This window comes from Sphaeramia orbicularis, chromosome 24 (assembly GCF_902148855.1).
Source record: "Sphaeramia orbicularis chromosome 24, fSphaOr1.1, whole genome shotgun sequence".
In the NCBI taxonomy this organism is placed as follows: domain Eukaryota; kingdom Metazoa; phylum Chordata; class Actinopteri; order Kurtiformes; family Apogonidae; genus Sphaeramia; species Sphaeramia orbicularis.
This window is the reverse complement of record NC_043979.1, coordinates 18,099,375-18,121,244: the sequence shown is the minus strand read 5'-3', so window position 1 is coordinate 18,121,244 and position 21,870 is coordinate 18,099,375. Positions and strand designations below refer to the sequence as shown.

Genomic DNA, 21,870 nt, shown 5'->3' with positions numbered 1-21,870 from the left:
ATGTGCTCAGCCCTGCTTTTGTGTCCTAAAGTCGGTCCATTCCTATGCTGTGTGTGTCTGCTTTGTGTTGATTACATTCAACACTGTACCAAAGGACTCATTTTTTCCTCTGAGCTTATTCGGCAACAAGCAGAAGTTGACAACAATATGTCCCTGTACCCCAAATATCATTTTTGGAAAATTCTAACAATGGTGAATGGACTTCATTCACATAGTGCGTTTATTTCAAGGGTCAAATCCTTTACAAAGCCTCATATTCACACACACAGCATCAGAGCAGTGAGTGACCTGCTCACTGGGCAACTAGACTACTTAGTATTTAGGGACTTTTCAACATTTCAATATGTGATTTTAAGCAGTGCCATAAACCTAAGTTGACTCAACAGCTGCAACCAGTATGAAAAAAAGGTACCACTATTACTATTACACAGCACAAACTAAATAAAACAAGAAACTAGGCCACCCAAAACTGAAAATTATCACTGTACAAACATCCCAACTCCAACAGTCAATGCAGTCTAACTTTCTACTTTCTCTTCTGTTCTTTCTTAACTTACTGCCATGTCACACAAAAAAGCATCATGAACTTTGTTTAGTCTGTTAGTGTGGGCGGCATTCTGAAAATTTTAACAAAAATGACCCCCATCTTCTGCTTGCCGTCTCCAGAGAAGTGTCACATTTTGCAGACAAATGACTGTAGTTGCATATTACAGAGGAGTAGCAGGTTACTGAATTACAGCCTTCCTTGGGTAAATTCAATTTTAAGTGAGTGATGATGGAGTCTCTTTGTATTTAATCTGAGGAAACCTGATAACTTCATGTTGATTGGATTTGGACGCGTTTTTATTAATCTCTTATTCAGTCATTGCTGCTACAAAATCATTGTAATTCAGTTATTAAAAGGAACACCTACGAGCATCAGAGTTAAGAAAGCAGAATGATTTCCATCTGCTTTACAAGGCAAATACTAACATTCATGTCTCTTATTATTCTGTTACACATGCTAGCCTCCAACTCTACCTCTCACTTGTTAATCTATGCATGCTGCAACACTGCAGCTTTGTGGACAATGTGCAGTATGTGAGTCTGAATATACACTGCACCTCCCACAGTCTGCATGAAGCCATGAAGAAATAGGAGCTGGAGCTTTTACAGTGGGTGGTTATGGAGCTTTCTCATCTGGTATAATTTATTACTGGATTTTATAAACACTAACAGCAAATGTACAATAAAGTATCTTGAAAACAAACGTAGCAATAACACGCTAGAACATCTACTGCGAAAATTGAGACAGTTTAACTAAAAGTCATGCATGATATGGCTTGTACTGCATTAAACACTCAGATATCACACACTTAAAAGAGAAATCAGACAGAAAATGATGGTTTCTGGTAACCTAAAAAGATCTGGGTTGTAGATTTTATGCCTTAATTAATTGTATATTAGTGACATGGGAGTGTCTGATGGTGTTTTTCTTATTTAGAGGGATGTTTTGGAATATATGGATGATGTTAGAATGTGATTTGTCTAAAGTCATCACAGCTATGTCTCCTCTGGGACAAAAGCGTAATGCCGCTGTCTGACATATTCACATTCAGAGGATTAATGAGTGGTTTAATAACTGGCACCAGACTGATTCTAAGACCGACTGAAAATATGGCCGGAACAAATGAAAGAACCCACTGCATGAGAGATGTTAGGATGATTGAAGTGTAAAAATGAGACGGTTATGGAGCAGTGGGATGGCTTTTGTGGGTATATATGGTCTAGACGGCACAACTTCATAACAACATTTTCTTTTGGTGTTCTAGGTTTTTTTCCACAAAAAAAAAAAAAAAAAAAACACTATAAATTCTATTCGAGCAATTCTAAATGGTTCCTTTTTCACTGTATGATAGGTATAAAGACTGTTGCTCAAGGACATACTCATCTTTCAGAATATATAATAGTGTAATATTATATATTATATGGATGCAAGGCTCAGGCTCCACAGGTTCAGTGCACATTTACTTCCAGTGAGTGGCTCAGGTGAGACAAAGCTTGCATATTAACAGTACCACCATGATGCTGTATTAATACTGAACATCGGGATGCAGTAATCGTCTTACCGTACTCCCAAGCTGCAAAGTCATCCTACAATGATGGTTACAATGACAAGATTGGGATGTGTGTAATAAATAGAAGACAAGCAGACATGCCAACACACTGAAGCGTCCACTTCAAAAATAACCACATGTATACATAGCACAAAGCAAACGGACATGTTTGACTCAGTTACAGCACAATGTGACCCTTTGAAGGCATTAGTGATGATCATCAAGGGCGATACACAACAGAAGGTGACGTAAATGTCACACAGGGATCAGGAAAAGGTACAGTAAATACAGACATATTCTAATATCATCAAAAAGAATTTGGGGAAGCAAAGGGAATTATAGTTTGTACACAGGAGCCATAGTAATCTCCTTATTGATAGATGTTCAATGTACCAGAGGCAGCAGAATCAAGTCACTGGACTTGGCTCTGGTCGCCATCTAGTGGTAAACATGTGTTACTGTTCAGTTTGAGACTAATTTTGATACTTGGAATATAATGATGGAACTATTGGAAATTAATTCACTTAAAGGACTGATATTTTGCTTTTTTTTTTTCCTTTTTTTTTTTTTTTAAATGGAATTATGCATTTTAAAACATTTCCCTGTGGTCTACATAAACTGTAAATCCTATGCTTGGGTCTGATTCTTCATTAATAAAACTCCACAGGTCCATCTTCAACCCTATTTTTGAGTAATGACAAGAGGAAAGGTTGTTTTAAGTGCTGGCCCTTTAAATGCAAATGAACCCACACCCTCCAGGTTGAGCTACTTGTGTTCGTTAATACAACCAACAACTGAACATTTTAGTAATCGGCTCAAAGTTTGGACATATTTTCAGTATGGACTACAACCGCTGCTGCTGACAAATAATCATGGCGTATTCAGAGAAATGTTAGTCAGAAGTCTTGACCTTATATGCGCAAACGTCGCGACGTAACTAGTTATAAAATGTAACAAATTAAGAAACAGGTTGTAGAAATCCACTCGATTTTTGCCAGAATGAATATAAAGATAGCTTTACAGGACCTGGAGGGTTCAATTTCTAACTTTTTGAACTATTTGGGTCCCCAGATCCACAAATAAATGTACCTAAGACTATAAAAAGTGGGTTTAGTAAAATATGACCCCTTTAAAGAGCATAATACTCACAAAAGATATTCAATATTTGCAGTAAAATTATTAACTAATACATGTTTTCATTCCTGCTTTGACATTTTGTCTATAACTGTGTGCATGTAGGTGCATCAGCTGATCGAGCAAAAGTGTGCAATTCATTCATACATACATTTGTATGAAAGAAAGGCCTCAGTGTATATATATATATATAGCATTAGCAAGGGAATTCACATCAAGCTTTGACGCACAGATAGAGTTACATTATCAGCTTACCTTTGGCCTTTCATCTAAGATTTGCTGGCGGATGTCCTTGTGCTTCTCCAGTAGTCTCTCCTGTCTTTTACTCTGGGCATCTTCCAACTACAAACACAGAGACAGACACACCTCAAATGTGACAGTACTGTGTGCAAAGATGGTGATGAAAATGTAGAGATTACACTACACTGTACAATTTCAATGACTCCATATGTTCTCTTACCCGTTTGATATACTGCACCACCTCATTGACAAACGACCTGTTGATCTCTAACTTCTCTCTATAACAAGAAAGACAGTTTAGAAGTCAAAATGGACAGAGAAAACAAAATTCTCTGTCATTTAGTGCCATCTAGTGGTCATATGAAGTATCCACATTAACAGAGAGCAGGCTCAATGCTGTGTTTACTTATACTGAAATACAAACACTCACTCCTCTGTCACATTTTTATCTTTAGATTTGGCTTCATTGATCTTCTCCTGTCTTTTCTTGTCCATTTTCTTCTTGAGGTCTTTCTTTTCTCTACAGGCAATAAGAACAAATAAAAGAATGAAGATGCGATCTGATACTGCTGTTGCATGCTGTGCTGGTGTGGACGGCCTTACTTTTCACAGACGTCTCTGAGTTTCTTGAGCTGAGCACTCTGACATTCTTCTGCTATTGCAGTCAGCTTTTCCACCAGCTACAGAGAAACAGAAAGAGATGGACACTGAGTCACAATGAATAGGCTGCAAAATCTGATCATTAAGTTGAAGAGACCAAATTATTAGTAAATGAGAAATATGAACGAAATTATTTATGTTGGAGAGGTGGTTTACATTATTTATATGTTTGTTTAAGGTGTAGAAGTAGTTTAATTCAATCCAGTTCCCACAAGTGAGCTTCTGTGTACTAAGACAGATGAAGAAACATAGAACAGAGCTGAGACTGAGTGGAATAAAAGTTTGAACATATAATAGAAATGGACGAAGCAGGGCTTTTAACAATAGGTTGAGAAATGTTTGGTATTTTGAGAAAAATTCACATAATACATATATTTTTTATATTATTTATTTTTTACATTTTTTTATGTGGAATGAGACCTGATAATTAATAAATGAATTTGTAATAAATATACAAACATATTTTTTCTCCTTATTTGGACAAAATTATTAAAAATGTTCTGGTCTGATGCTGTAATAGGAAATTGCACTTTGGAATTATTTTAGATTTTAGCCTTTACATTTAAAACTGATCTTCCCAAAGTTAAAATTTTAGCTTACTTTTTGTCATTGGGTAACCAGTTGTCAGAATAAATTGCAATGACACTGAATGTGAAGTGTCCAAACTTAACATCTATCCAACAGAAAATGGAGGAAGGTCTTCCACACTGTCTTTTAAATATTTGTACGAAGTGGCAACTGAATAAAACATTCTCCTGGATCTGTTCTCATCATCTGCCCCGAATGGCCTCAAAGGTTGTTGGAAACTTGAAATGCCCTATGTGTTATTTTGTTCATCTGTTCATTGATATGTTTATAAAAAAAAAAAAAAAAAAAAAAAGTGGACCATTCCTATTTTATATATTGTATTGGTTTATAAGTTTAAAGGAAACTCAATAAAAAAACGTGGGGAAAAAAAATGGTTGTTGAAAACAGTGTTTGAATACATAATTCTATGTCATTATCCATTTCATGTTCATTCTCCACAATTTTTTTAGTATTAGGTGCTAAAATCACAACAACCTCCCATTTATTTCTTCACTGGCAGATCTTAATCATTCTTATATCAAGGTGTTTCTCCTCAATATTTTTTGGGCAAATATCTCTGATTATTTTCAAGTTGTTTTAAGGCAGCACACTCGATACACATGTCTGTAAATGTTTTTCACTCTTGGTTGGTGAATCAGATCAGTAATTTCAGACACTGGTGCTCACTTATCAGAGCAAGTTTGTTGTGCGATGGGGAGAAACACAACTTCACCGTAAGCATAACTGAATACTGCATTACTGTACTTTTATAGCAAATCTTCACATTTTAAAGTCATAGTTTGGTTCAGTAGTTTACAAATGTACATGTTTCAGTACCTTCTAATGTGAGTCTGGGTCCTGAGAGTAAATTTATTATTTGGATCTTGAGTTGGGAATATTTAAGGTGATTCATTCACAGTGTGTTCTCCAAAAAAACAGCAGCCGCCATATCAAGTAAACAACGTAATCCTGCCTCCTTTGCTTGTTGATGTTTGCTTGGATAAGTCCTCAGCTGAAGCCTCAGCTGTGCTCACTGTGCAGGTGTAGTGGAGCAGAAGACATTCATCTTTCCATACTATGCAACAGGATATGTGCACATGCAGCACAATAATGGCTGTAATATTCAAGAGAGGTATGACCCTTTATTTAATCAAGTGTTTAATATACATAGTGTTTTAGCTTTTCTGAGCTTTGGAACAGAGATGAACATTCAAATTATTCAAATATAAAGGCTGTATTTTAATACGTGTTTATGTTTCTATCACTGCTATATGATGGATATACAGGGTGTCCACAAGTCTGTTTACAATTTAAAACATTTATTACAAAGCAATTATTGAGTTACATTAATCAGGTCAAAACCCCTGCCGCAACGCAGTCCTCTCTCTCACACACACACACACACACCAATGTGTGTGTGTATTATATATATATATATATATATATATATATATATATATATATGCCCTTTGAATCAGACTTTTTGGCGTACCATTAGAAGAGCTTCAAAGGCCACAATTAATAGTATAGCCTACACCTTCGTTTTAGCATGGTGACTCATTCTTTAAATTGGAAGAATGACAAACCCCCCTCCTTTGGCAGGTGCATGTGTGATGTCGTGTTTTTCCTTCAGATTGAAAAGATTAGATACAGACTGAATGGATCAATGGGGAAGTTTAATGTGATATGGCATCCTTTCATTTCTTATGGTAGAACAGCTGACAATGCACCTTGACTCCAGATAATGTGTGCTGTGTACAAAGTGACTGGGTAACTACATTGTAAAACCCTTAAATTATTATTTTTTGGTTGTTTATTTTTTATTTGTGGTGTCTTATACCTTGTTATATGTCTCAGTATTTGTCTTATTTTTTCTGTATGTTTGAAAGACTTAATAAAAATACACGGATCAAAAAAAAAGATATGGTACATCAACGACCTGAAGCCAAAGATCACTGATGTCATCGACACCATTGATGAGTCTATGCTACAGCCACCATGGAAACAAATCCAGTACCGTCTTGATGTTCAATATCAATAATAAACTTCAATATCTACTTTTCATTTTTGTAATAATTTCCACAGATTTCTCTACTTATTTGTTTTCGTAATAAATCTGTTAAATTGTAAAGAGACCTTATGGACACTTTGTATATTCTACCTTGTGTTTTTGTGAGAGGAAACAAAAACAGTATCTTATTGGATGTTTATTACAAATCCTTGAGTTAAAAAGAATTTCCCTTGCAACGGCCCATGTGCATACTCCGCTGTCTTAGTACCTGCTTGATGTGTTCTCGTTTCTGGTACTTTTCGCTGTAGTACTGCTCTTGGCGAAGTGTGAGGAGCTGTTGTTGCTGCTGCTCCTTCAGCTCTGCGAGTCTCTGGCTACACTCCAGCTCCAGATCGCACAGCTCCTGGTCCAAGGTCGACAGAGAGTGGTCGGACCGGCTGGACACGTACACAAAACACATGAACACACATCTGCAAATTAAGACACTTGTTTTAATCTTAAAGTGCACTCCTAAAATTATTATAATCATTAACTTAACAAATAAATATATTTTAATGAATGTGAAATAAATACTGACTAAATGTAATCACTGTATGTAAATAACCATCATTCTTCATGTGTTTACAGTGAACTTTGATAGGAATTGGCAACACAAACACTGATGCTATTTAGTGTTTTGAGTATTTAACAAACACTTAAGAACCCTTATTTCTACTTAGAGTGACTTGGCCAGCATGGATCTTTCTTATGTTGTTCACTCTGGCTGAGAGGACTGTAATCTGTGCTGTATGTTGAATGCTGATTGTGTGATGCATTCCAGTAGATAGAGCTCGGGTTTTTCCACTTGAGAAATTGGTCTATACCTAGTAAAGTTTGTATTTGAGAAGTAAAATGTGTGATTGTACATTTTAACCTCCTGAGACCCAGGAAAATACAAGTTTGGCTTTTTTAAATGAAATAATTGCCTATATTGGAAACATCATGATGCAACAGTTTTTTCAGATGTTTTTGATTTTTATGGAATGTCCGTTGCGGTGGACTTGTTTTTTGTTTGGGGTTTTTTTTGGTATAAAGCTGTGAAACTGGGTCTTAGGAGGTTAATATAATTTGTGAGGGAGAAGACCAAACAAGAGATTCACAGACTACAAAAAACTGTCCTCTTTTGTGTTGTGTTATTTGCAGATTTTCTGGCTTTAAAAAAGAAGTGCAGCGGACAAATAATAGGACAAAAGGTTGCCGCTACTACCTTTTCTTACCATCTCCGTTTGTGGCTCTTCTGTAGGGCAGATCTTCGACGCTGATGCTGGCTCTGCAGCTCAGATACGCGAGCTGTGTGCTCCTTGATCAGCTCGCTGGTCTTACGGTGGTGTTTCCGAACCAGTTTCCTTCATCTCCTGTACTGTTTCCTTTGTTCCCTGCGAAGCCTTTCTGTTTGCTTCAGCTCCTCCACGGTTTGAGCCTCCAACTCTGAGGACAGAGCAGAGAGGACGGGAGAAGAAGTGAACAAAATGGACACTGGACATGTTCTAATACCTACCATACAGTCGCAGAAAAAAAAAATCAGGCCACCCTTGTTTTCCTTCAGTTCTTGTTCATTTTAATGCCTGGTACAACTAAAGGTATATTTGTTTGGACAAATATAAAGATAACAACAAAAACAGCTCATAAAAGTTGAATTTAAGAGCTGATATATTTTCCACATTTTCTTGATAATAACCAAAATCACTTCAGTTGTTACATCAATAGCTATGGCACTGTGCTGCCAAAAAACAGTGCTTTTAGGCATTCCATGTTTTCTTTTCTGTCTGTTTTAGTCCCATGATACACACAGGAGTTAGTACGTGATTGCATAACCAATGTTTTTTGATGACTTTTGATGGTCCTAACAATTTTTTTCCGCAACTGTACATGCAATCATTTAATTACATATTTATGTATTGTGGATTTAACAGGTAGTTGATAAATGTTTAGAGATTACAGTGAGGGTTGAAGCAGCTATTTGATTGTTGTGATTCTCTGGAAAAAGTATGAAAAACAAACTTTACCTCAGTTTAATAGTTACATGATATGAAAGTACATGACAAATGACACATGATAGCAAAACAAGCAAAAACAAATACTGTAAATCTCAAAATATGCTAATAATAATGTTGATCACAAGCCAGTTTTTCTCAGTACTGAGTGTGTTGGCAAAAACCCCAAATCAGTTAAGCACTGGCACAGTGAAAGCATCTCCTTTAACAAAGTCTGTGTCAAAGAGTCCCAGTAAAAGTAAATATGAAGTGATAAAAGGGTTTCAGAAAATGACCTTACCAGTAAGGACGCTCTGGATGATGTCTTCAGTCCTTCACTGATGGTTTTAATGAACCATGGTAACAAATTAACAAATTAGTTTTCCAGTTAAGTAGGGAGAGCTTGCATTGGAAAGGGATGAGGGCTTTCTCATATATGTTTATATAAACAAAATCATTCAAGTTATTCTATGAACACTAGATCTGTATTTATTAAAGCAGAATGCAGTGATACAGCTTAGTTCTGATTAACACAGAGAGACAGACACAATACAGAAAATATTAAATACAATTCATCTAAGAATAAAAGTTAATACACCTCTTCTAGCACAATACAATTGGCAGTTTTCAAAGTTTTATCACTATGTATGAAGCAATCTAATGGAAGAGCACTTTTATTTGACTCTGGAAGCACCTACAGTACAGTGCACTTCATCTTAGTTGTTGCTGCAGTGCTGTTGGTAGATAACTTGTAGCGTACCTGCAGACTGAGGCTGGTGGCCGACCAGTGAAGGCGGTTTGGGGAGCAATAATGGGTGTATGGCTCAGTCCATTCTCTGCAGGTTACTGTTGCCCTTTGGTCCACCTTGGATTCTGAAGGAGCATCACTTCCTGCCTCCACCTGTCCATGGCATTAAAGACTCAAATGAAGCCCATAATGGTAGCATTATTTCACATTGGACATTTTTTATTATATACTTAAGCTTTCTAAGAAATGAAGAGCAATAAAAAGGATAACATAATGTACTGCAGCTGAAAGTACCAGAAGGAATACAAAGTAAGCAATAGCAAAATATACACACACATCCACACAAACAGTGCATCTCTGCTCTTATAATAGATGCCAAAAAATACTGCTTACACCAGCTTTGTTTTATTCTGCCTTGTTAAAACTGGCATAAAAAATCTGGCTGAGTATCTTCTTTGTTGTCAGAGCCAGCAGAGCCCTTTCCACAGATTAAAACAAGATTCACTTTTGTTAAAGCTGAAAGTTTCCTCCTGTAACATTATCTGTTTTCAGTAGTCTTCTGTTTATACCTGAGTTCTGCAGGATACTTTGTAGACATAGCTTTGGTAACCCACTCTGAGCATTGCTTCCCTTCCCGCGGCTCAGCAGATCTTAATTTCCCCCTGGGCTCCGCTGAATCTCAGACTATATGTTCTTATCTCTGAAAGGTTATGCAATTTTAAATAATCTCTGTTCCAGTCACATCTGCCAGACCTTCTCCTTTCTTTTCCTGCTCCCCCTACATTCATCTCCTCGTTCTGCACACTGTGCCTTTCCATAGCCCAACACTTTTGGCGGACTGTTGCCATGGTCACAACATGAAGCTGCTTTCAGTCAGCCGTCCTCGTGGGTAATCATATCAGCTGGCAAATCAGATAAAAGAAGCCCCTTAGGAACAACCCTTCTCTCCCGTCCCCTCGTCTTATAACCCATAGATAACCCTTTGTCCTGCCGTATGTCTCAGCTTAAATGGATCCTAACCTTACAACTAGAAACTGTTGTTCACATCTTTTCTCAGAAATCATGTCTGTTTCCCTGTTACGTTGGACCACCCTTACCTACTTTGCCTTCAATGACCCGATTCAGCATGGGTGTCAAACTCATTTTAGTTCAGGAGCCACATACAGCCAATTCCATCTCCAGTGGGCCAGACAAGTAAAATAACAGCATAATAACCTATAAATGATGACAACTCCAAAATGTTTCTATTTGTTTTAGTGCAGAAAAAAGTTAAATTACATAATGAAAATGTTTACATTTACAAACTATCCTTTCATACAAACTGTAATAATCTGAACAATCATGAACAACCTGTAATTTCTTAAAAAAAATAAGTGAATTTTAAGATTATGCCTCAGCTGAACATTTACCCATGAGCATTACACTTAAGATCACAGTGGATCTATAAATGCACAAACATTTGACAACAGCCATCTAGAACTGAAAGATATACTATTTGGTATATAATCTGTTTTAGAGCTGCACCTACTGATTATTTTTGTAACTGATTAATCTGTCGATTTTCTTCAATTCAATTAATGATCATTTGAATAGACGAAAAAAAATCTGACAATGATAAATAACGTGTCCTTATTCCAGAACCAGCTGAAACACAACTACAGAAAGTAAAGTATAAAAGTAAAAAAGATATATGAAAAAATATCTATATACAAATAACAACAGTACAAAAGTAAATAAAAAAATATCTATGAACAACACAAAGCTTCAATTCAGGAAAATTGGAAAATGAATAATTTTTAAAAGTATGAGTCAATAATTGATTAATCATTTCAGCTCTAATCTCCCTTTGGTGGGCCAGTTTCGACCTGCAGGCCGTATGTTTGACACATTTGCACTGAAGAAGTTACAAAAACCCCCAGTTCTGCTGTGTAACATTTATGGGCCACTAGTGTGGGATGCTTGCAGTGCAGTTTTTTTGGTTGGATGTGCCACTTCGAACTAAGCAGCAGATCCCATTCTTCTAAGCAGCTGTGATTAGTTACATCCCTGAGCTGCTTGGCATTAGGTAGTGTTTCAAAATGAAGCCAGTACTAAAGTTAAATGTCACTGCCAACCCTGGCTTAAATTGTTTGGCCTCGAAACAAGGTCCATTTAAGTCACTGTATTATGTGCGACAAATAGGATGAGCAGATTTAGAAGACAGTAAATGGTGGTGTGTACAGAGTGGATAAGGCATCGAGTAAATTGCTTCAATACTATTGAGTATCAAAGGAGGAAATCTCATCACTGTCAGGCCATGAAGGTCAACTGTATCCATCACATTGTATTAACTGATATCTTCAAGTTGTGGTAAATAAGTCTATTTGGTAGAAAATACCAGAGTGCTGAATGTAATGTAATTTTTATTTCGCTAAGATGTAAAATTGATACAGTGCCTATGAAAAAAGAACTACCGTTGAGATGCACTATATCCTCCTGAGACCAAGGAAAGTAAAAGTTTTGGCTTATTTACATTAAATAAATGCCTTGATTGGAAATGACATAATGCAACAGTTTTTTCATACACATTTTTTCTTTTTTTTTTATAGAATGTCCTTTTCTAAGTAAAACTGTAAAAACTCTTGTCCCTACAGAGGATGAAAAATGCATTGCTGGGTCTCAGGAGGATATGGACAAAAGTATTCGGACATGCTGATTCAGGTGTTTGTTTTCTATTGATGTTCATGTCTCAAATCAGCATGAACAGGGCATCTTATGATGTGTCCCAATATTTTTGTCCATATAGTTTATAAACATTGACATTTCCTTAAAGTTAATGTGAGATTTTTCTTCCTAAGTGAGATGTGAAGAAAGTAATAATAATAATAATAATAATAATAATAATAATAATAATAATAATAATAATAATGGATTAGATTTCTATAGAGTTTTCAAGGTACCCAAAGTACATGGTTAGTTGTGGTAGAAATATATTATTTATAGTCAGAGCATGAAAATGTTGTTGAAATTTAGAGACAGAACTTTTAAAATCATAGTTGTAGATTAAAAAAAACCAAAACAAAACCAAAACAGAATCAATGTTGAGAGAAATTAAGTAAAAACCATCTCTGAGGCATTATGGAAACAAATAAAACCATTTAAACTAACTAACCAATAAAATGTGATGATATTAATCACAATATAAACTATATTATGACATTTGTCATTATTGTTTTGTATCCCAGACCCATTAGAAAAGAAACACCCTGAACTCAATGTGTCTGAATACTTTTATCCATTTAGTGAAGCAGTGCTGATTATGTAAAAATCACACTCAAAGTAGAACACACTGAGAATGAACATCCATTTAATCCAGATGCTGCCTGTGGATCAGATGCTCTAAAACGCAGCAGCATTATTGTTGAAACTGTGGATGTGGACCATAGCACCCACCGGGGGTGATACAGATGTTCCATGGCCAAAACAAACTGTTGATAATATGTGCAGGAATCTGAGCTGGAAAAGGTTGTGCTTCATAATCCCCTCTGGTGCTGGTGGAGGTCCATAAGTCTAAGGCCCTGTGCATACGACGGCAGTTTCGTCGTATCTGCAAAAGTTTTTTTATCGGATAGGCCTTTCATCCCAACGACACACGCCGTTTTCAGTCACTTAAGCCGTGACTTTTTGAAACCAGGTCCCAGAGCGGAATTAAATTTGAAAACGCCAGTTTTGCGTCTTTGTACGACCAAACTGCAACTTTTCTAAAATGATGATGTCATAGCAACACCTCTCTAACCTTACACTGCAGAAGCGAGACACCACTTCACAACAACAAGAACAACAACACAATGATGGTGGACTACAGAGTAGTGCTTGTTCTATAACAGCTATTGAGCTTATTGGAAATATTGAATCCAAATCTTCGGCTACTCTTTCATTACAATGAGCAACAAACAACCATAGCTAACAATATGCACTACATGCTCTTGGATCTACCACGGAGAGGTGTTGTTGTTGTTGTTCTTCTTCTGTAGTCTACGGTTTGTATACAGTGTGCAAGCTTTATGCGCATGCTAGACATGTTCTTCCTTGTTTTTTGTGAGAGCATTACAATGCCATACAGGCCTGACATTTGTACTATATAATTTTCAGTCGTTTTCAGTGGTTTTCATGTGGACGCAGATATTTCCTGAAATGACTCTATGGTAACAAAGCACTTTTGAAAATGACAAAGAAAAAGATCAAATAGGAAAAGATGTGGTTTCGTGTGGACGTGGCCTAAAACTCTGTAGTAATAACCGAACGTCGTTATGTTGTTTGCTTTCATTTCCATCTTTATATGGCCTTGCTGATAAAAACAACCCTATTTTCTCAATTTTCTACCGTATGTTCTGAGTTTCTAAATGACTTAGTTTGTCCCAATGAGCGGAGCAACCAGCTGGTTTCAGCTCAATCTGTAACTAATGAGCAGCAGCAGTCGTGATGCTTTCACACATCAACACGATTATAAGAGCAGACGCAGACGTGACGTGATCTGTTTGTCTGATGGAGACGAACATACACGCACGCTTACCTCTTTGTCTCCCTCCTCCTCTCCGCCCTCCTCCAAAGTGAGCGCTGCAGCTGATTGGCTCTCTGCTCCATCAGGTTGACGTAGCGGATGGGATTGGACAAGCTTCAATCACGTCTGAGAGACAAGAAGAACACAGTTTTATGGACAAACCCATCTGACAAAACATTTCCTTTTAGTTTGAACACAGCTGCCTGACTTACCTGCAAATGTGTCTGGGACATAATCCTTCACTTCTACGTAGACAAACAGGAGCAGGCAGCGTCAGAGACTGGTTCTTCTCATTCCTCAGACTGATGTAGTGATAACCTGCAGGGTTTGAATCAGTCTGTGAGATCAGTAATAACAGGTTTTCCCTGCATCAGAAAATATCAGGTTATTTGTAAAGATGACAGATAAAGGGAGGGAAACTGAGTCACCTGGACGGATGGCGGATACAGGAATGATGCGGTGACCGATGAACTTCCCTCCTTCCTCAAACACAGCTATCCTCAGTGAAGCAAGTGTGGGCAGAAACAACCTGCAGACAAACATCAAGTGAATTTAGCATTAGAAAACAGTAATGCATCTAGATGTACCTACAGGAAGGAAAAATATATCATATTATAGCACATTTTTCCCCCAAATTCTCTTCAGTGTAATAATGTTTTATCATTAATGATTTAACCATCGGCCAAAAGCATCTACTGATCTGAAATGTTTAATCTCTGTTGATCCACTAATCCTATCAATACATATGAATGATTAGTGTAAAATGCAGTTTGTCATCTTTTCACGGTCATCAGATTTGCCCATTTGGACAGTCAGAGCCTCCGTAGTGAACATGGAAACACCGTCATCTTCTACAAACATTGATTCACCAGTAAAATTCATGGAGTTGGATCAATGACAGTGGATGGAGACATTGTGTTTATGTTCAGTTATTGATATCTATTGTTAAAAAAAAAAAAAAAAGGTCACTTTTTTCCTCATTTTTTCTGATTAATCTAATAACCTCTGAAGTTACTCTGATTACACCCTCCACACTCAGTAAATTAATATAGGAAAATACATGAAAATGCAGAGGGTAATATTATAATAAATGGTGATAAACATTTTGGAAGTTGTGAAAAAATAATAATGTCTTTAAGGGTTAAGTATAGTTGCAGTAGTACATAATATGTGACAGTCGTAGACTTCATGTAGCTTTAAAATATATTGTTGCAAACGGGACAATCACTAATACACAGACCACTGATTAAACACACATTAAGATCAACCTCAAATGGAATACACTGATCCTGTATATGATAAATACTAACTTAACATGAGTATCAGAGACAGAATGTAACTATAACATTTGTGTAAATATTGTACTTAAGTACAAATTGAGGTACTTGTACTTAATTTGAGCATTTCTATTTTATGCTACTGTATACTTCTATGTCAAAAAACTTCAGAAATATTATATTTATATGCAAATATTATATTTTGCAACTTTAGATACTTTTGCACAAGAATTTACACAGTTGTTTTCAGTCCTCTTTTCTTGCAAAAAGTAATGTGTAAGTGGACTCAAATCTCAGTCAATGAATCGCAGCTCCACCAAATAGTGATGTCTCCCTCTAAACTTCTCACCTGATGTCATTCAGTGGATACTAAAATGATCTAGAGGAAAAGCTCATCCACGGAAATGACAACGACTGATTTGCGTGTCATAGCTTGTTTTTTCTTCTTTCTTCACATTAATCACACGTTGAGCTCTCTGATTTTAACACAGATGCTTAATTATTACTGATTTAAAGTTATATATAATGTTAATATTTATGTTCATGTTACTTCATTTATTCAGTCACGGAAAAAATTATTAGACCACCCTTGTTATCTTCAATTTCTTCTTCATTTTAATGCGTGGTACAATTAAAAGGTACATTTGTTTGACAATATAATGATAACAACAAAAATAGCTCATAAGAGTTTAATTTAAGAGCTGACATCTAGTCATTTTCCATGCTTTCTTGATAAGAAGCAAAATCACTTGGCATAGCTATGGCATTGTACTGCCAAAAACAGTGCTTTTAGGGATTCCATGTTTCTATTCTCTGTTTTAGTCACATGATACACACAGGAGTTAGTGCGTAAATTGCCTAACCGTTGTTTTTGATGACTTTTGATGGTCTAATATTTTTTTCCACAACTGTATTTTTAATGCGTGACTTTTATTTGTAATAGAGTATTATTAAATGCTGCATGTCCTTTACATAGGTAACAACCTGAATACATAGACAGCATACATCTGATACAGATTTTCAGATGTACTGTACATATGTATAGAATGTTCTGCCTGGTCTTTCATGTGGATTTTTTTCTGTTTTTCCATTTAGTGTTACCAGGTAAAGGCACCTACATTGTGATTATCAGACAAAAATATAGCAACTATATGTGTGCACAAAGCCACAATCTAACCTTTTGAAGACAATGGCCTCCTCTTCCCAGACAGGATTGGATGGCATTGCCTTGAGACGTCTTGGTCTTGAAAGCTTTCCTCTTGGTGTCCACAGGTAAGCCGAACATGTCCAATCTCCACGTATGTGCCCACTTTCTTATCTGACAAGAACTGGCCTGATATGATCTGAGAGAAATGAGCAGACGAGGAAGTGAGAGATTAAGAGAAGACAACTTGTGACACACAGAGACAGATGAATGCAAACAAATACATACCTTGACAGACAATGTGTTGGCAACTATCCCATCCACTGTGCTCTCGGTGAATGGGTCAAAGTGTTTGTCCGGCCGTCTCATAAACTCTGGTTTGAGTCTGAAGCCACATTTTCCATTGTACTCATACATGCCAAGGTTCAGCTGCATGGACAAATCTGAAGAGTAGACATGACAAACACTTCAAATACTGCTTCATCATTAAGAAGTTAAAAAAAAGACTTTCAAAAACTCCTATACTTTTGTTTCATACTTTTTACTGTTTTTCTAATCGTGTAAGGAAAAATTAAATTGCATATATAGGGTTTTTGCAGATATCAGCACATCCAATTTAATACTTTTTAATGCCGCTTTAAACAAATTTAATGCCCACGTCCAATTGCAGATATAGTTTATATATACATGACAGTTTACCATCAACAGGCTTTAATCAGGTTCTGAATAGTAACTCCTCCAATCACTTCTGCTGAAACTTGCATTTTTCAATTTTTCCGACATTTGCTAATATTCCCTCCGCTCTTTTGCCACAGCATAAGCACGCTCACAGCATGCTGCATTCCAAGCATCCGGTGTTGTGACTTTGTGCATCGGCCATAAACAATAGACAATTAAAGGGTTCCGCCTGTCAATCATCACACTACCCTTCCTGTCAAAATTATTACATGTTTATATAAGCAAAATAAATCATAAATGACAATGTTTTTTTTCCATCAACTGTATTTAATTTTTAATGCCTCTGGATATCGGAATTAATGCTTTTTAATGCCATTTAAGGCCTTAATTTCACAAACTCAATTTAATGACTTTTAATGCTTTTTAATGACTCGCAGAAACCCTGACAAAAGACTCACCTGTTACTAAATAGAAACATATTTTACTGTCTTTCCTCACCAATTGTCTGGAAATTGAGAGCGACCAGCTGACAGCCGGCATTCCAGAAGAGCTGGGGGTTATAGTTGGATGAATCCACTCTGGTGCCTTTAGGGTAGATCCTGCTCAGCTGTAGTTTGTTGTATCTGAACAGAACTTGTTAAGGAGAAGACTGCATGACCTGCGTTACTAATTTAAAGACAGTATATACTGTGTCCTGCTACTGCCACCACAGTACCCTACAACTGCAGTGTTAGTCGTTACTTTAAAACTGGATTATCAACTTTGATTGCAAGATACTGATATGCAGTTTGGAATATATTGTCATTACCTTTAAGAACTAAGCCGAACACATTCTAAAAGTACCGCAAATACTCAAGTACTGGAAAACTAATAATACCGTACCTTTTAGTGAATGGATGGGGAAAATGACAAAAATAGCCGGCTATGACAACTGATTTTTAAATCAATAACAGACAAGAGAATAAAAAAGTATCCATGGGGCCCTTTTTTGGATGAAGTGTAGATAGATAACTTTGAGCAGATCTGACTGCAGTCTTGGTTATTCCTGTGATAATTTAAGGGATTTGTATTCTGACACCACAAGGTATTATTGTAAAAGTTTGAATATGTTATTGTCCTGTCCTGGGCCTTATCTCACCTGAAAAAATGTATAATGAAACAGCATATCCTGTATATCCAGATTGACAGTACTCTATTGTTTTTGAATTTATGTGTTTTATTAACATTATATTTTTATATTTTTATTTATCTCTTTTCTTTTAATTTCAGTTTGTTGTATCACTGTAAAATGTTAAATGTATGAAAAGAAGAAAAAACAATAAAAAGTGGAGTTACAAAAAAATAAAAAGAACAACAAATAAGATTCAGACTCTTAGTGAAGTTAAACAGTGCTTCAGAGGATACTCGACAAACTCCACAGGAGATTTGGTCAGCGCTCCAGGGCTTTGGTCTCCACAAAGGATGACATCTGGTAGCTTCGATTGATCTCTGTACAGAAATGCATTGACAGGTCAGTGGATGAGTTCCATTACTTTCTGGGCAGATCCAAGCTATTAACCTATAAAGACTCAAAATCCACCGTCGACCAAAACCACCCACTGATATAAATATTTAATAACTTCTGAACATTAACCTATCAATTCATGTAATAATCTACTAAACATACACTAGAGTCAGTACATACTTTTGGAAGCCTCAAAGGTGTTGAACTTGACCGGTTGGATGTAGATGACCAGGTGGACATTTCTCTGTGGCAAATGCCTCACTACCAGCTGTACCCTGTACATAAAACAACCACAAAACTTTAAAACACCAAACACAAACACTACAAGATGACTGTCCAGAATATCATTTATACTGACACTTCTATTTCTATTTAAGTATAAATCAAGGATTAAAAATCTGAGTTTTTTTAAGACAGGCAGCAGAAACAATGCACTATCAAAACCATACACTAGAGGGCAGGGTCTGATGTGACATACTAAATGCACTGCATATGCTCAAGGTCCATTTGAACTGTTACTGGTGAGATACACACCTCATCCATTGATCCCTTTTTACAGTCATCATCATCGTCATCTTCATCTTCACTTTCTGCCTCCACTTCACCTAAAATCAGTCATAGCTTTGATCAGATAAATACAAGAAGCACAGCTAAATGAAAAGCAGTTTAAACTGAACTACATGAACATTTCCACAAACTGAAGAATGAGTAAATTGTCCACTTGGAAGCTGATAGTAGCTCTTTATCTAGAGGCTTTTACATTTACACCAACAGCTGCAGTGAGCACAGAGCTCATAGAGACTGAGGAAATTAATTTTAATATTGTTGTGGTCAAACCATCCTGACCAGTGTACCTACATAATGAGAGATCGACTAAGATGTCTCTTCCAATCTGAGGTCACGGCGACTGAGGAAATGAATTTTAACTGCATAATGGTTAAACTATAGTTTCGTGCCAGCCTAATGAGAGCTCTCCCAAAGATTTCCCTCTGAAAGTGAGGCCATGTACTGTGTATGACTCACCAATAGATTTTCTGCCATGCTGCCTCAGGCTGAGCTCAGCAGCCTCAGCGGGCTGCAAGGAATCTGTCATTTCCTCTTTGGTTGAACCTGAACAGAAAAATGAACTTACATATGACAAACAAGCATCTCGTAACTGTACAAACTAACATATAAGCACAAGAGAATGCTGTGATGATGTATTTTATGTCGACTCATTATACAGTATCTTACATCTGCACCCACCACAGACAATATACAGGATGAGGAAATATATGAAGTCTTTCAAACCAGACAATAATACACAATTAAAAACTGTAGAAAAATGATTGTGTTGCCATATCGTCACCTTCCTAAAATAGAATAGAATAGATCTTTATGTCACTGTCACAGGATCAATGAAAATCAGTTTAGCAGCTCAGTTCAATTTAGTAGCAAAAACACTTAGTGCAAAAGGGACAGTATAAGAAAAATAAAATAAAATAAAAAATAACTGCCCGCATAATTTTTTTTTTTTACAAAATGACTTTCTTGCCTAAATCATCAGATACTGAATTTCATGTCTCAGTTTTTTTGTATTTGCTAAAAATCTGAAAAAATTAAAGGCAATTATTTTAGGAAGCTTACAATGTAGAACTATTGTTAACAGTATCCATCCAGCTACAACTGTTCAAGCACAAAAATACAAAGAACTTCTATCCATCCATCATTTTCTGAATCACTCAGTCCTCATAAGCGTCGCTGGGGTGCCGAAGCCTATCCCAGCTACCTATGGCGAAGGTGGGGTAGAACCCAGACCGGTCGATAGTTCATCACAGGTCTTTCAAGGAACTACTAATCCTTATAAAATATTCACATCTGTGCTGCCTACTTTTCCACTCTAGGGGGCAGTGTGGCTTAGTGTAAGAATGAAGCTTGAGGCTCAGCACAGTACAAAATAATGCTGATGAAATCATTCTTTATAGCCAAACAGTATGTTAATATTATGAGTAAAGAATGGGAAAAATAAAGGTTCAAGATATTTATGCATGGCCGACACACATACATAGCAAGCAGCCTACACTTGAGGTAGATATGAATGATTAAGGCACACTTAACCAGAGAGCAGCTATGAAAATATAATAATGCATAAATTTAGACACAAGCTCAAAAGACAGTTATAGCACACACACCCACTGACACACTAAAGCAACTACAGGCTGTGTTTAAGATGCCCCAGTGACTAACACTGTATATGCCTGACAGGGAGGGTATGTAACAGCCAATAATACCACCAGCTGATGGAGGGGGCCATGAAAATGATGAATGATAAACAATAGCGGCGTTTCGCTCCAGTGATTCAGTTTCTGGACAGCGCAGAGGTTCACAGTCCAGATGGACACCGACTACATTTCAAATCTGAAACATCATACTCACTGGCCCGAGTCGGACTTGATGGCTACTGTTTGTATGAGGTGTTCGTGTGTGTATGTGCTTGTGTGTTGACAGTAGCACAGTACCTGCACTAGGGGATGAAGGCTCGCACACGCTGGAGGAGTCACTGCAGGTGTTAGAAACCTGCTCAGACAGTTTCTTCTTGGTGCTTCCGTCTGTCTTGTGGTGTTTCTTCTTGTTCTTCACTAAGATCTTCCCCATCAGTTCCATTGGGCTTGGCAGCGGCACCCCAGACTCCAGCTGAAATGCAAGTAGAAAGAGACAGATGCAGAGACGTGATGAATATTATAGCATTATGTAATACTCTGTTGTCTGAGAGTACAATATGGAGGACAATGCTGGATGTGTTCAGCAAACAAATAAAAATAAGATTTCTTGATTACTGCCACGGTTGAGACAAATGATGTAATTACAGGAATTTAATACTGAAGTTGTCTGAATCTGTGCATGTTTTGTTTACTGGAGTGACTCATTTAAAATTAAAATTCACAGCAAAACCATGTTTGAAATTCACTATGGAAGATTTTGCTGAATATAACTTCTTAGTGACTGCAAGGATCAACATTAAGCATTACAAAGTCTGTTGATGTAATAGCTGAAAAGTTTACACTTTCAACACTGAAATCAGCTTCCTCGGGGGAAACTGAGCGTTAAACACAAACACACTCCCTCTCCTGAGAGCGGGCAAGAAGTAGGCAGATCTTTGATTTATTTATGGGTACACTGCTTTTGGATCACAGTGTTTAGGGTATATAATAATGTATCATTGAGAAAGTCTGCAGTGATGCTGAATACAAACACATGCATGCACAGCCACAGTTTATCA

The 21,870-nt window shown here is 36.8% G+C and overlaps 1 protein-coding gene across 1 annotated transcript in view; it reads right to left on the bottom strand.

Moving 5' to 3' along the window:
* The window catches only part of LOC115415449 (1-phosphatidylinositol 4,5-bisphosphate phosphodiesterase beta-1), a 142,187-nt gene that overhangs the window by 15,154 nt on the left and 105,163 nt on the right, over positions 1 to 21,870 (bottom strand). Inside the window, 28 exon segments of the mRNA XM_075353460.1 lie at positions 3,486 to 3,572; positions 3,691 to 3,748; positions 3,901 to 3,990; positions 4,074 to 4,150; positions 6,977 to 7,145; positions 7,965 to 8,175; positions 9,022 to 9,058; positions 9,470 to 9,523; positions 9,525 to 9,563; positions 9,565 to 9,621; positions 14,021 to 14,070; positions 14,073 to 14,123; positions 14,126 to 14,134; positions 14,221 to 14,269; positions 14,271 to 14,326; positions 14,437 to 14,537; positions 16,463 to 16,500; positions 16,502 to 16,573; positions 16,575 to 16,628; positions 16,718 to 16,872; positions 17,606 to 17,730; positions 18,512 to 18,542; positions 18,545 to 18,595; positions 18,792 to 18,847; positions 18,849 to 18,886; positions 19,146 to 19,216; positions 19,635 to 19,721; positions 21,110 to 21,284. Of these exon segments, the coding sequence (XP_075209575.1) occupies positions 3,486 to 3,572; positions 3,691 to 3,748; positions 3,901 to 3,990; positions 4,074 to 4,150; positions 6,977 to 7,145; positions 7,965 to 8,175; positions 9,022 to 9,058; positions 9,470 to 9,523; positions 9,525 to 9,563; positions 9,565 to 9,621; positions 14,021 to 14,070; positions 14,073 to 14,123; positions 14,126 to 14,134; positions 14,221 to 14,269; positions 14,271 to 14,326; positions 14,437 to 14,537; positions 16,463 to 16,500; positions 16,502 to 16,573; positions 16,575 to 16,628; positions 16,718 to 16,872; positions 17,606 to 17,730; positions 18,512 to 18,542; positions 18,545 to 18,595; positions 18,792 to 18,847; positions 18,849 to 18,886; positions 19,146 to 19,216; positions 19,635 to 19,721; positions 21,110 to 21,284 (2,148 nt within the window).